General features: G+C 42.8%; 1 protein-coding gene across 1 annotated transcript in view; it reads left to right on the forward strand.

Moving 5' to 3' along the window:
• LOC307049556 (cytosolic carboxypeptidase 4-like) overlaps window positions 1–13,758 on the forward strand; it is a gene marked incomplete at both ends in the record, with an annotated part of 86,953 nt that extends 73,195 nt beyond the window's left edge. The window contains 9 exon segments of the mRNA XM_079699115.1: window positions 711–778; window positions 6,347–6,463; window positions 7,512–7,742; window positions 7,746–7,955; window positions 7,957–8,093; window positions 9,844–9,927; window positions 10,165–10,245; window positions 12,254–12,402; window positions 13,667–13,758. Of these exon segments, the coding sequence (XP_079555241.1) occupies window positions 711–778; window positions 6,347–6,463; window positions 7,512–7,742; window positions 7,746–7,955; window positions 7,957–8,093; window positions 9,844–9,927; window positions 10,165–10,245; window positions 12,254–12,402; window positions 13,667–13,758 (1,169 nt within the window).
• Window positions 13,759–14,181: the final 423 nt, after the last annotated feature.

Here is a 14,181-nt window from a genome sequence, read left to right on the forward strand (position 1 = left end):
TTAAAAAATGTATTTGCAATCCCATGATAGAGTCCCTCCACCATACAGACTGGTTCTGGAATTAATTTGCCCTCAGGATGAAATTGAAATCAAACTTTTGCTGTTTTGCCACCCCATGCAAGTCATTTTAGAATACTTGAAAGTATGATTATCCAATCTCCGAGAAGGTTTTGTTGTCAGAAGATACTAGTGCTTTTCAACCTTGTCCTCCTTCCAGGGAACAGATTTTCCACAGGCATCATCTTGTCACAATGACACTGGGTGCTTTCTGTGGACTTTTGTTTTAAATCAGTTCCTTCGTATTAAAATTAGGGAATCAATCAAAGTGCTGTCTACATTACAACAGGTTTGACATCTATGTGATCACTAAACTCTGGCAATGTTAGTTGCATAAATACTTCTACATAGTAGTTGCATAAATACTTCTATATTGGGTGAAGGAAGCCAGAATGGTATTCATGTGTCATTTTATTCTGCACTCATTTTGCATTCAGTGTGGGACAGCAGTTTAGACATCATGATATAGTGCTCTCACGTACCTATGTGCACATGATTTACACATATGATAAGTGTAAGCATGTGTTGGGATCCTGTACACTTAATAATGGCCCCTTACTTGTGGGAAGTACTAAGCATTGGGTGGCGAGAATCTCAATCCAAGGCAAAGGGGAAGCCTCATCCATTTCACCTCTGTTTTTTTTTCCACTCAGAAGATTTTGAAGATGATGGAGATGAAGAAGAGGACAAAGACTCAGATTCTGAAGATGTGAAAGAGGAAGTAGTTACACTAGCCCTTCCTTCTAATGATCTCTACATTCATAATTCTACAAAGGAAAATGTCCCTTTCTATGTTCAGCTAAGCCCAGGGTAAAATTTTTTACAGAAATTTTTGTTTATTTATTTATTTATTTTTGGTTACTTTGGGTCTTTGTTGCTGCCCGTGGGCTTTCTCTAATTGCAGTGAGCGGGGGCTACTCTTCATTGAGGTGCATGGACTTCTCATTGCAGTGGCTTCTCGTTGCAGAGCACGGGCTCTAGGCACACGAGCTTCAGTAATTGTGGCATGCAGGCTCAGTTGTTGTGGCTCATGGGTTTTAGAGTGCAGGCTCAGTAGTTGTGGTGCATGGGCTTAGTTGCTCCATGGCATGTGAGATTTCCCGGACCATGTCCTCTGGATTGGCAGGCAGGTTCTTAAACACTGTGCCACCAGGGAAGTCCCGCCCAGGGTAAATTTTAAGGATGGACTTTTGCATTTCCACTTTAAGTCCTGGCAGATACTGATGCTCACTAAATGATGGCTACTGTTACTGATTTCCAAGTTGTCATTTTTGTCTTGGTAGGCCCAGTACAATCCCATCGTCAAATCAGAGGCTATCTATTATCAAGGCACTAATATTCCATCAGGATAAGCCTGAGGTAGACATTTAGAGTTGGTGTATTTAATGATTGTGAAGGATATTCAGGCAAAGAGACCATGGAAAGACTTCCTAGGAAACTTTTTCTAGTAGATCTGCACTGTCTTTGTAAGTCACTCTTCTTATCTACCCAATCTCTACACAGGACCACTGCATTGTACAATTCCATTTACCTTGGAGTATGTGAACTGTGCTCCTTTGGGTTGTATGGCACATATCCTGGCCAGCAAGGAAGTAGTGTCTTTTGGTCTCTATCAATAATAACCTATGCTATAGAATGGAGATCAGCCAACTCTCTCTGAAAGGTCAGATAATCATTACTCTACGCTTTGTGGACCATACAGTTTCTGTCACAACAACTCAACTTTGCTGGTGTAGCACAAAAGCAACCATAGACAATGTGTAAACAATAGAGCATGCCCGTGTTCCACAAAAGCAGACAGTGGGGCATAGTTTACTGACAGCCTTTCTAGAAAAAGGTTTCTAAACCTTGGCATTTTGGCTGGATAATTCTTTGTCATGGGGGGTTGTCCTGTGCATTATACGATGTTTAGCAGCACTCCTGACCTCAATCCACAAGATGCTGGTGACATCCACCCCTTTGCCCCCCAGTCATGAATCAAAACTGTCTCTAGGACTTGCCAAATATCCCTGCGGGTCAAAAATCACCCTGTGGTTAAGAACCACTGCTCTAGAATAATGATAATTTATCTACGAGTTATAATTCTGTCTCCATCTCTGTTGGTGGACATCGACTTGGACAAGTCCCTTCAAGTTATAGTTCCTTAGTTTTGACATCTGCAAAATAAGACTGAGAAGTAAATGCTACCTTTTATGACATTCCTGGAGATGAAATCTGGATTAAAAAATCTATCTATCTATCTATCTACTTGTCTATTTATCTATCTACTATCCATCCATCCATCCTCCTCTCCCCCTCCCTCTCTTCCTTTCTTTTTACATACCATTCCATCTACACATCTGCCTAGGGAGAAAGAGACTTTTTGCGTTCTCTGTCGTAATAATCACTCACCTTGCTAATGGTAGTAGCAGACCTAGAGGGACTACCTCTTAGCCAGGTCTCTAGGTTAAGGCTGCTGTTGCTATTCTGGTGTGCTCAGGGCTTTGGTGATAAATAGAATCATTTCTGAAGTCATCAGTAGCAAATTGGCTCTTTGCTGTGACTTGCCGATGCAGGCCTATGGAGAACGTGCTGAATTATTTGAATAATACTGGGCTGCTGCAGTCATTCACCAATGCCACTTTCCCACCCCTCTTGCTGGCTCTTTGATAACTGAATGTTTGATGTGTAGCATCAGTCACCTCTTGTATCTGATGTGGAGGGACAAGCTGCAGGCTGGTGCTCGACTTCACACAGCCTGGGGTCAGGGGAGAGCTTTCAGACCGTCTCCTTACCCCCACTCTGCAGATGATGGTGGGTTGGGGTGGAGTGGAATCTAAACAAATCAATCAATCCAGCTGGGAAGGAAGCATAAGACAAATAAGTGAGGGCCTGGAAATAATTCATCAAGAGCCTTCGAGCTGAGGAGAAGGTGAGAAGTAAGTGTGCGAGCATGCCTTATAGAGAAACAGAGGAACATCAGAGTAAGGGCTTGATTCTGGGGTGTAGCAGGAGACAGGGAAGCGGGTTTTCCCCTGGAGAACCCAACAGCATTTGCTGCAAGTTATGTGGGCAAGAAGCCAAGAGTATTTATTTCTGGTCAGAGAATGGACGCAGGCCTTTAACTTGTGGCCTTTTCCTTTGAAAATCTTAGTTAACAATTGGGAGAAGCCTCTTAGAAAGAATGATTAAAAGGAACTTATATCTGTAAAGCGTCTTGAGAGTGTATAGTTGGGTGCTGTTCTTTGATTGAAAACTGTGAATGTCATCATAAGGAAAGAGAAACTTACAACGAATATAAACTAGAGGTTGGCCATGTTTTGTTTTTTTTTTTCTTAATGAACACAAACATTAGATTTGGACAGACTCTGAAGAAGAGGAGGACAGAAAGGGTGAATTCAAGCTCTTCCTTGTTTTCTTCCCTCCTTTCCTCCTCTTAAATTTTTTATTTCTTTCAGGTATTTTCTTGGATATGATCCATATGTGAGGCAGCATGCTAAGTTCTTACGGATGTTAATATGATACAAAAGCAAATAAGACGTAGTTTTTATCTTCAAAGAATTCAGTCTAGTAAACTTGGGGATTGTCTCTACCAGAGTTTGAATCGGCACCTTCAAAAGGGTGTTGAACTCAAATCTAAGGCTGGGGAAAGTCAATATTGGAAGGGTCGAACCTGAGGAGGGAGGGAGTTATCTGGGTTAGATGGGTACCAAAATCCTAAGTGATGAAGCTTCTCTGGGTTGCTGCGAGGACAGAGAAGCTGGTCCACTCCTAAATAAATATAAGGGTATTTATAAAATACAGAAGTAGTTGACAACCTGCTTGAGTGCCTGGAGATTCAGAGGCCAAGATTCAAGCTTTGAGGACCAGAGATGATCTCTGTTACAAGTACTCCACTTTGCTGTTATACTAAGAAAGCCATCACAGGCAGTATATAAATGAATGGGCATGACTGTGCTCCGATAAAACTTTATTTACAAAAACAAGCAGTGGGCTATAGTTTGCTAACACCTGCTCTAAGGCTGAGTAGGGCACCTAGATAGGCTGAAGCTCATGGGTTACCTCACGCTCCTCATTCCAGACAAACCAACCTTACTTGCTGGTGGGGAGATGATTCTCAAGGCCTGCCAGGTTGCATTTCTATTGGTGCCACCTTGGGGCATGTCTGAGGCTGTAGCAGAGATGGTGAAAGGAAGGAAGATCTGACAGATGAAGCTGGAAAGGATAAGTGTTGGGATCTCCAATACCAGGCTAAGGAGTTTGGGCCTGGTATGCACTGTGTCTGAAAATATCCTTATATCAACCTCATGGGATCTATATTTCTTTTAATTTAAAGCTTGGAGGAAAATTGCAGAAGATGGATGGAATATTGCACTTTATCCCCTGAATCAAGAATATAACATTTTTAAATGATTTTTTTAAAAATTTATGTTAACCCTCTTATTTATTTATTTTTTTGGCTGCGTTGGGTCTTCATTGCTGTGTGCGGACTTTCTCTAGTTGCGGGGAGCAGGGGCTACTCTTTGTTGTGGTGCACAAGCTTCTCATTGTGGTGGCTTCTCTTGTTGAGGAGCACGGGATCTAGGTGCGTGGGCTTCAGTAGCTGTGGCTCACAGGCTCTAGAGCACAGGCTCAGTAGTTGTGGCGCACAGACTTAGTTGTTCCGGGGCATGTGGTATATTCCCGGACCAGGGCTCGAACCCATGTCCCCTGCACTGGCAGGCGGATTCTTAACCACTGCGCCACCAGGGAAGCCCAGGAATATAACATTTATTTTCCACATTTATTTGATTTCAGGAAGAATAAGCCAGGCTTTCAAGACTATCATGTTTTCCCTTAACTAAAAAAATAAATTCCTAAAATATAGGGTGGATTCCCACCCCCATTTTATTAGGGAAACTTGATCTGGGAGAGGCACAGAAAGATGAAGAGATTGAACTATGTCCTTTCTCTGTAACATTCTATAACCTTTGAAAAATACAGAAGTGTTTGGAGGAGAGTCACCATCACTGTTAATCTATTATGAAATGATGATCTAGAAGAAGAAATAAAAGGCCTGGTATTATTCATCTCAATGAAGAAAAGGCTGATGGTGACTCGGTAAACTTTTAAATGTACAAAGGGATACAGGTATAGTAGGAGGTTACGACCTCCTCCCCAGAGCCTGGAAGGCTCAGCATCATACCTGCGTATGGAATCTTGACTCCTACAGTCTTCCTCTTATTCTTTATGCTTCAGCCACTTTCTATTTTTAAAAAAATTTTTTAAATTTATTTTATTGAAGTATAACTGATTTATAATGTGTTAATTTCTGCTATACAACAGTGATTCAGTTATATGTATGAATGCGTGTATATGAGTGTATACATTCAGCCACCTTCTTTCTGTAAGCAAATTTAAGTTGCTCTTTTGTTTTCTTTTTCTGTTAGTAATTTCTTCCCCCAAGTCTTTGCCTTTTTAGCCGTTATTGTTAAAATGTGTCCTCCGGGTTTCCCTGGTGGCTTAGTGGTTGAGAGTCCGCCTGCTGATGCAGGGGACACGGGTTCGTGCCCTGGTCCAGGAAGATCCCACATGCCGTGGAGCGGCTGGGCCTGTGAACCATGGCCGCTGAGCCTGCACGTCCGGAGCCTGTGCTCCGCAATTGGAGAGGCCACAACAGTGAGAGGCCCGCGTACCGCAAAAAAAAAAAAGTGACCTCCTTAGCTTCTTTGTACCCCAGCCTCACTCACAATCACTTCACCACCTCTCATTCTTCCCATGACATTTATCACTGTTCGAAGTTACCTTGCTCATTTGTTTGCTTTCTTACTGTCTTCCTTTTCTCACTAGAAGGCAAGTTCTATGGAATCATGGACCTTGGTCTGTTCAATTATCAATGAGTCTTTAGTACCTAGGAGAGTGCCCACTCATAGTAGGTGCTCATTAAACGTTTGTGAAAAGAGTGACCTAAATAGGGAGATAGATGAATAGGTACGACAATTACAGTTATGTCAAAGACAGTGGTGATGAGATAAAAACAATTCTTTGGTATTGTGCTTCATTGTTTACATAGTTCATCTCATTTTACATAAATTATTTATGATGAAGGCTGATAAATACTAACATGAACACTGAGAAAAATTATCATCTTTCTTAGTATTTAAAAAATACAACCTTACATATTAAATTATCCTTGACTAGGCTAGCACTATAACTTGGAGGCAAGGAAACCGTGTCCCAGGATTCTGAAAAGTCCCATCTGTAGCTTGTCTCGATATTTCTCAGGATGGCTCTCCTGATTGTAACATATTTTTTGAATGTGCCATTGTAGGATGATGCCTTGGAAACAGATGTGAACAAGCTGAGCTCCAAACCTGGTCTTGATCGACCTGAAGAGGAACTGATGCAATATGAGGCGATGTGTCTTGAGCTCTCCTGCAGTTTTGAGGTAGAATGTATGCCGTGGTTCTACTCCTCGGTGATGCTAATGGGTTCTTTGCAGACCCTGGGCATCCAAACTGGCCTCCAGATGGAAAGCATTGCTCATCTTTAGCATTCTGCTTCTGGGATCTTTCTGAGAGGGAAGTAAAAGGCTAAACAAAAATATGAGAAGGTGGCAGAGATAGGATGCATGCAAGGGTCCTATCAATACAATCTGACACCCATCACCTCGGAAGGAAGTAGGATGAAGGTTCACATTGCTGCCTGTTGTCTGGCGGGCAAGGTGCCTTACTCTCATGTCCTGGGAAAGCAAGTGAAAATTCATGGTGACTTAATCATTCTCTTGTGAGAGTGGGATGGTTGTATGAGATGGCTTTCTGAAGGTGACCAGCCTGATTCTAGGGTTTCGTTGTTAGCAGAAACAAATCAAGCACCTTATACCTGGTCATGTTAATCCAGTGGTTGGTTGCTGCTGCTTCTTCTGCTGTTGCTCCCACCAAAATTTAGACCTGCTTTTGGACCTCCATTATTTTCTTATGATTCTTAATAAACCATGAATTTGGCCATATCTAAGGGTACACGCTAAGTCACTTCTAGAAGGGAGCTGACATATTGTATTTCACTCTAGAAAGCAGAAAGGCATTGGTGGGTAAAAGTTTCAGGGAAGGAAATTTTAATTCAGAGTAAAAAAGAATTTTTCTTAAACAATCAGAATGATCCTCAAATAAAAGGAACCACCTTGGGATACAGGGAAGTTTCTGTAAATGAGTCATTCAACCAGGCTGTAAATGTTTGGGGGTGTTGTAGGAGGCTTTCATGTACTGCATAGACTCACACTAGACCCACCAAATGCCCCTTCCAAGTGTGCGTTTCTAGGATTCTGCTATTTCTTTGACTCTTGAAGCTTAGTCTTTCCTTGACTGACTTTGGAAAAAGTTTTCCAGTGCACAGGATTTATGCTTAGCTCTGTGCCCAGAGAGTGAGGACAGGGATCAGATTGTATTCTCTACTTGGAAAGAAACACTGACGTATTCTTTTCCACTTTTAACCTGTAGGAACTGGAGTCCAAACCTGGAGATGGTTTGAACTTTGACGAGACTCGGTATGCCAGTCACCACCACATTCTGACTGCTGCCTCCCCAAAAGGGCTTTGCTTGAATAAGGACCAAATCTCCTGGGGACAAGAAAGAGAAGTCCCTGTCCAGACCTCCCTTCTGAGCAGAGTGAAGATGGGGAGGTCCAACATACATCTAACCTCCAAAAAAGGACCTGGAATGAACCCATACTGAAATGCACAATCCAATGGTCTTGGGATAGGTTCTTCCGGAAGTGAAATCTCAGACGTTCAGGCGTCCTTCAAAGAGGATGCTTGGGACATAGATGCGATTTCCTGCCCAAGGATAAGTGCCTCCTTTTCCAATTCCACTAGACCTAGAGAAACTACTGAATTAATAGATAAGCTCCTGCAGACACATCGGACGCATATCGCCTTCCATGACCCCATATCTTTGTATGGCCAAAGCTAGAAGAACCAGATCTGTGTCTGACTTCACAATGATGGCATTTCCTGATTACTGGGGGCATTGTCCACCTCTCTCTGCCCAGTCCGTGTTGGAACGTAAATGTGGAGTCCAAAGGTGATGGTGCTACTAACTTGGGAGCCATATATATTTTTTCTTCTTTAGTATTTTTGTAGGTGGAATGGTTTGTACAGATAATTCTGTTATCTTCAGGAAAGTGAGCATTAGTCAGCAGCATGTTAAAAGCCTTAAGGAGGGCTTCCCCGGTGGCGCAGTGGTTGAGAGTCTGCCTGCCGATGCAGGGGACACGAGTTCATGCCCCGGTCCGGGAAGATCCCACATGCTGCGCAGTGGCTGGGCCCGTGAGCCATGGCCGCTGGGCCTGCACGTCCGGAGCCTGTGCTCCGCAACGGGAGAGGCCACAACAGTGAGAGGCCCGCGTACCCCCCCCGACCAAAAAAAAAAAAAAAAACCTTAAGGAAATTTTCGCCAAATATACAAGCTTGCCTCCCTACTAGGACATTTCAGAGCCAAGGGTAGGGTGGTGGTAGACATGTGTTTCCACAAAAAGAATTTCTTAGACGATTCTAATGCAACCCCTTACCCCGTATCCATTGCAAATCCTACAAAAGGGAAAGATTATCCAGTTTCTCCAAATACTGGGATCATTCCTTAAGGGAAGGTTCTCAGGAAGAAACAAGTATGGATTATTTGGGATCACTTTTCTCATTTACTGCAAATTGGAATCTGATCTCTTGTTAATGAGAGGAGGTGGTGGACCTCCATCCCACAGTCCCAACCTTATAGAACCTGACTTGGCTTGGGGAATAGTTTTGCTGCATCACTGAGGATTGTAAGGAAAAAAAAAATGCATCCTGCAGGGAAGAAATGTTGTGTGATGGATTATTCCCAGGATGCATGAAACGGAGCTTTGCCTTTGGATAGGCATAGCGAGATTAAAAAGAAAATTACTGAACTCAAGGAGAAAACTATTTTCCCAGAAAATATACTAAGTATGCATACACTAAGTCTATGGAGCAAAGTGTGCATAGCAGTAAGTTTTCTTAACTGTTAGCAAGTTCATCAGCAAATTGATGGTGGATCCCAAGAACTGCTTCCACTTGGTCTCCTGGCTGACATCTCTGACCTCACCCCTCTGACCTTATCTCCATGCTCAAGTTCCTGAGAGACACACCACAGGGGCTGGCCCAGCAACAGCTCCCCACTGGACAGGACATCTTTCCCCTGAGTCTAGGCCTCATTTTGACCTTCCCTCCCCCTTCTCCTACCCCTCCCCGCCCCAGAGACCTGGATCAGAAATTCAAGGAGGGAATCTGAAATATCCCTTAGGTATCCTTCCTCCCTCTTACTTAAGTCTCCCAGATATTGGTGTTTCTCAGAGAGAAGATTGACCGTAGTCTTCTGGAGCAAACAGAACCAAGGACTATAAATGACACAAGAATTCAAAGGCTTATTGGAGCCTCCCAGACCATCAGCATTCCTAATGTCTCCTTCAAAAGTGTCTTAGTGCAGAGGGCCCTCTTATTCACACAACCAGAGGCTTCAAAGTCCCTCAGCGCAAATGCTCTTGACAAAATTCCTTTGAGTAGAGAATCCTCCTAAAACGAAAATCTGGCATCACTGCTTCCTACATTCCTACTGCTCAGTGTAGTTTTATTTTTTGATAAAGAAGAAAAGGAAGGAGGGGTGGTGCTTTTTGTACTCATTCAGCTCAAGGTTGGATCATGATTACATTTTTCTTTCATAATTCTCTGATGAGTCCCAAGGCCCTTCCCACATGACCATAGGATGAATGGGGTAAGGAGTGAGGGCCAACCCTTAAAATGTTTTCAATTTTCCTTTCCAGGATCAAAATATTTGAGGATGTCCGGAGGCTCATCCAGCCAAGCGATATTATAAATAAAGTTGTCTTCAGTCTAGATGAGCCTTGGTAGGTGGTCTTGAACATCAGTGGAATGAGGGGGGTGGGAGTATAGAATATCCTTTTAATGGCACGAGCATAAGAATATTTTAAGTTAATAATCCATTCCTTCTCCTAAAATCAGCACAGTGAAAATTCGGGTTAAAGATCTGTAAGAGAAAGCTTATCTCTAAGAAATGTTAAACTGTGCCCAAGAAAAGCAATAAGTCCTATGTTCAAAGGTTCTCTATTTCATTACGGGCCTTTGCAAGACACCACTTCTGACTGCTTACGGTTCTTCTCCAAGTTTGAGTCTGGAAATCTTCGCAAAGCCATCCAAGTGCGTGAGTAAGTAAGGAAAGCTGCAGGGGCCATACTCAGTATGGCTCAGCCCTGTTTTGTATCCCCCTCCAAGGAGACATTTTTGAAGTTTTCCCTTTTTGGGACGTGGTGAGTGGTAAGTCATTATTTTTGGTACGTGAAATATTTCAAGGAAGCCCAACAGATAACAAATACAAGTGGAGCTGTTTGGTATGGAGAAGGGAAAGGCAGGCATGTTAAGATTCCTCCTCAGCCTCCTTCTCTTTCTTGTTTGCTATCTCAGCTTCTTCTTCCTACAGCTCCCGCCTTTATTATTTATTCTCTTCATTTATCATGTTCCAAGGATCCAGGAGGGAAGACCTGATTAGGAATCTCCTAGTGGGAAAATGAGCAGTCCAGGATGTGCCTAAGGTCCTGGCCTTACTCAGGTCTTTCTCTTTATATCTGCCTTTGGCCAGAGTGTAGAATCCTAAACTCGTCAGTTGTGGTCTGGGTGACAGAGTCAAATGACAGAAAACAAACCTACTTACAGGCAAGGATTTTTTATGATCACTTTTTAGCGAGAGCATTGTGGGCATAGCAGACAATTGGAGGGTCATAGACTTCCTGGAATTGTTCTCATGGGTGTCCCTATGGTGCCAACTATAGCTTCATTCATTGTATGGTGAGTTCAGTGGTTAGAGTGTGTTGCTTATAGTGACGGTGGGAGGGGTGGGACACCATCTGCTCTGCTACGGCTTCAACAAAGCTCTCCCCTTCCACAAATCTCACTATACACTGCCATTTAATCAGAGGGCCAGAGTAGGAGAGTATGAACGAATCAGGGCAAAACCATTGCCCTTTCTAGAAGAGCAACTCAAAGAGCATGCCAAGGGGATGGGATAAGAATATTTTTGAAAATGAAATATCCTGATGATAATGTTTAAGTCAAAGCTTTATTGCTAATTCTGTTGCTCAAGCTTGAAAAAGTAATTTTGTGGAGACATAGTGATTGGGTGGGGACACATAAGGACTTTCTGGGGTGCTGGAACTGTTCTACATATTGATCCAGGGAGTTGTCACACAGGTGTATCCAGATGAATTTGCTTAAACTCGTTGAGCTGTACACTAAGATCTGTGTACTTTACTTCATGTAAACTAAATCGGTTAAAAAGGGAAAAAACAAACAGACAAATCTTTCATTGCTAGTCTAATTCATGTTTGTTGCCTTGCTGGGGATTTACATATATTATACTACTCAATCTTTACAAACAGTACTGCAAGTTTAGGCACCATTTCTTTTTTTTTAAATTAATTAATTAATTTATTTACGGCTGTGTTGGATCTTTGTTGCTGCGTGCGGGCTTTCTCTAGTTGCGGCCAGTGGGGGACTACACTTCATTTCAGTGTGCGGGCTTCTCATTGCGGTGGCTTCTCTTTGTTGTGGAGCATGGGCTCTAGGCGCACGGGCTTCAGTAGTTGTGGCACGCAGGCACAGTAGTTGTGGCTCGCAGGCTGTAGAGCACAGGCTCAGTAGTTGTGGCACATGGTCTTTGTTGTTCTGTGGCATGTGGGATCTTCCCCGACCAGGGCTCGAACCCATGTCCCCTTCATTGGCAGGCGGATTTTTAACCACTGTGCCACCAGGGAAGTCCCTAGACACTATTTCTATTTTTCATTTGAGGAGACTGATGCTCAGAAGTCATGTCTAACATCAAATAGTAATGGCATATCCAACCAGATGTGACCACATTTTCTCTGGGATATAACACACTTGCATTTTTCCAGCTGGACAGAAACTTCATTACCATTTAATAAAAAGATAGGCTATCGTTGTATAACTGACTCTTCTAATACCAGGACACTGCTCCCCCCTCCTTAAATTTCCAAAGCCTCTGTCCAACATTGTGAGATAAGGATGATAACTATAACTTACCAGCCAACCAAGATCCTGGATCTTACATCCATCATCCAGAACCTGAGATGTATAGATTTCTCAGTGTTGGAAGTTCTCTTAAAGGCTTTTAACCCTCTGATCTTGCTTCTGACTTTGCAGGTTGGAGTACGACTTACTGATCAATGCTGATGTGAATAGCACGCAGCACCAGCAGTGGTTCTACTTCAAGGTGAGCGGTATGAGGGATGCGGTCCCTTATCGCGTCAACATTATCAACTGTGAGAAGGCCAACAGCCAGTTCAATTATGGTATGAGCTCTTGGGAAATAGAGACTTTCTCAATAACACCAAAAATGATGTCACTTTTGAGTGCTTGAATTATTATCAGAAGCCCTGCTTGGGTTGCAGAGGGTTTGAAGTTGGGCTGACATGTTTTGGTTGCCAGGTATGGCAAGACGGCCGCCAACCTATGGTAAATTGCTACTATGGGAGGGGAAGCTTGAAACTCTCCCTGTGCTATGAAATGTTAACACCTCACATAACTTTCTGCCGCTTCCTGCCTCCCTTGCCCCACCTTGAACTTTTTGAGGCCAGTGAGCCCTCTCATTTATTCCTTCTCTCCACCTCCTAAAACCCATAGAAGCAAATGTACTGATCTCTTGATATTTGTCACAGACAGGCAAATGGCACAATTCCATTGGACAACACCGAGTTACACTCTCAGAAAACTCTGGAGAAAGTTTAAATTCTCCTGAATACCTGTGGCACTTTTAGAGGGGGCGTTCAAGGGACAATGACTGACTAGTAGCCCATATTTATTTTGAATGTTTCTAGAAATGGGAAATTCTGCGTGTTATTGCTGGCTCACATACTAATGTATTAGTGGCTCTGAGTAAGGAAAAAATATTCCCCGTAGCTCCAGGTCCGAGCATAGGACATTACCTCTATTTTGTACTGATTAAATAGACTCTTGCTGGTATAGAAAGAGAAAAGGTGAGCCTTGGCTCTTGTATTCACTTGATGCAGTGGCTGTAACAAATTGTCACACATTTTGTGGCTTCAAAGAAGACAAATATATTCTCTTACAGTTCTGGAGTCCACAAGTCCCAAATCAGTTTCACTGGTCTTAAGTCAAGGTGTTGGAAAGGCCATGCTTCCTCTGGACATTCTAGGGGATTATTTGTTTCCTTTCCTTTTCCAGCTTTTAGAGGTATGTTCCTCACATTCCTTGGCTCATGGCCCTTTCCTCCATCTTCAAAGTCAGCTCATAACATCTTCAAATCTCTCTGCTTCGGCCACATTGCTTTTCCTCTGTAGTCAAACCTCCCTCTACCTCCCTCTTGGAAAGACATGTGTGATTGAATTTAGGGCCCACCAGGATAATCTCCCCATCTCAAGATACTTAATTTAACCATATCTACAAAGTCCCTTTTGTCATATAAGGTTAATATACAGCTTCCATGGATTAAGACCTGGGTATCTTTGAGGGCCATTATTCAACCTACCACAGCTCTCCTTTTCTATTCCCCCCACCCCCCACCTAATGGATTAATCCTGCCTTTATTTTGTGTAGGGATGCAGCCAACTCTGTATTCTGTGAAGGAGGCTCTTCTTGGTAGACCTGCCTGGGTACGGACAGGCTATGAAATCTGTTATTACAAGTAAGTTAGAGTGTTGTTAGCTTCCTTTGCTCTTCTGTTCTCTCTCAGTTTCCTGCTTCTCCACGTTAATCTTACAAACCTGAGCAATCTGTGCTTGTCTGCTGTACTTGTCACTCTTCCAGTGGCAAACAGAAGCCTAAGCGTGTGAAATGGCACCCACAGTAGACCTCAAGAAATATCTTTTGGTTTTCTGAAAAGTCATCTATTCTTATTTAAACACCTTAAAACCTTTAGACCTTACTGTTGGATATTATTATATAGACTCAACCTATGATTAGTGCATCAAGCTTCAGTTCTTTTCCTGTTTCCATTGGTCCCAGTGAACAACAAGTGTGAGATATTCTAACTTAATTCTTACCCATCCCATGCTTCAGTTTTCCAAAGCAGATAAACATGAATATGTGAGAAATATACTTAAGTAACTGTT

Source organism: Hyperoodon ampullatus (genome assembly GCF_949752795.1).
Source record: "Hyperoodon ampullatus genome assembly, chromosome: 3".
In the NCBI taxonomy this organism is placed as follows: Eukaryota; Metazoa; Chordata; class Mammalia; order Artiodactyla; family Ziphiidae; genus Hyperoodon; species Hyperoodon ampullatus.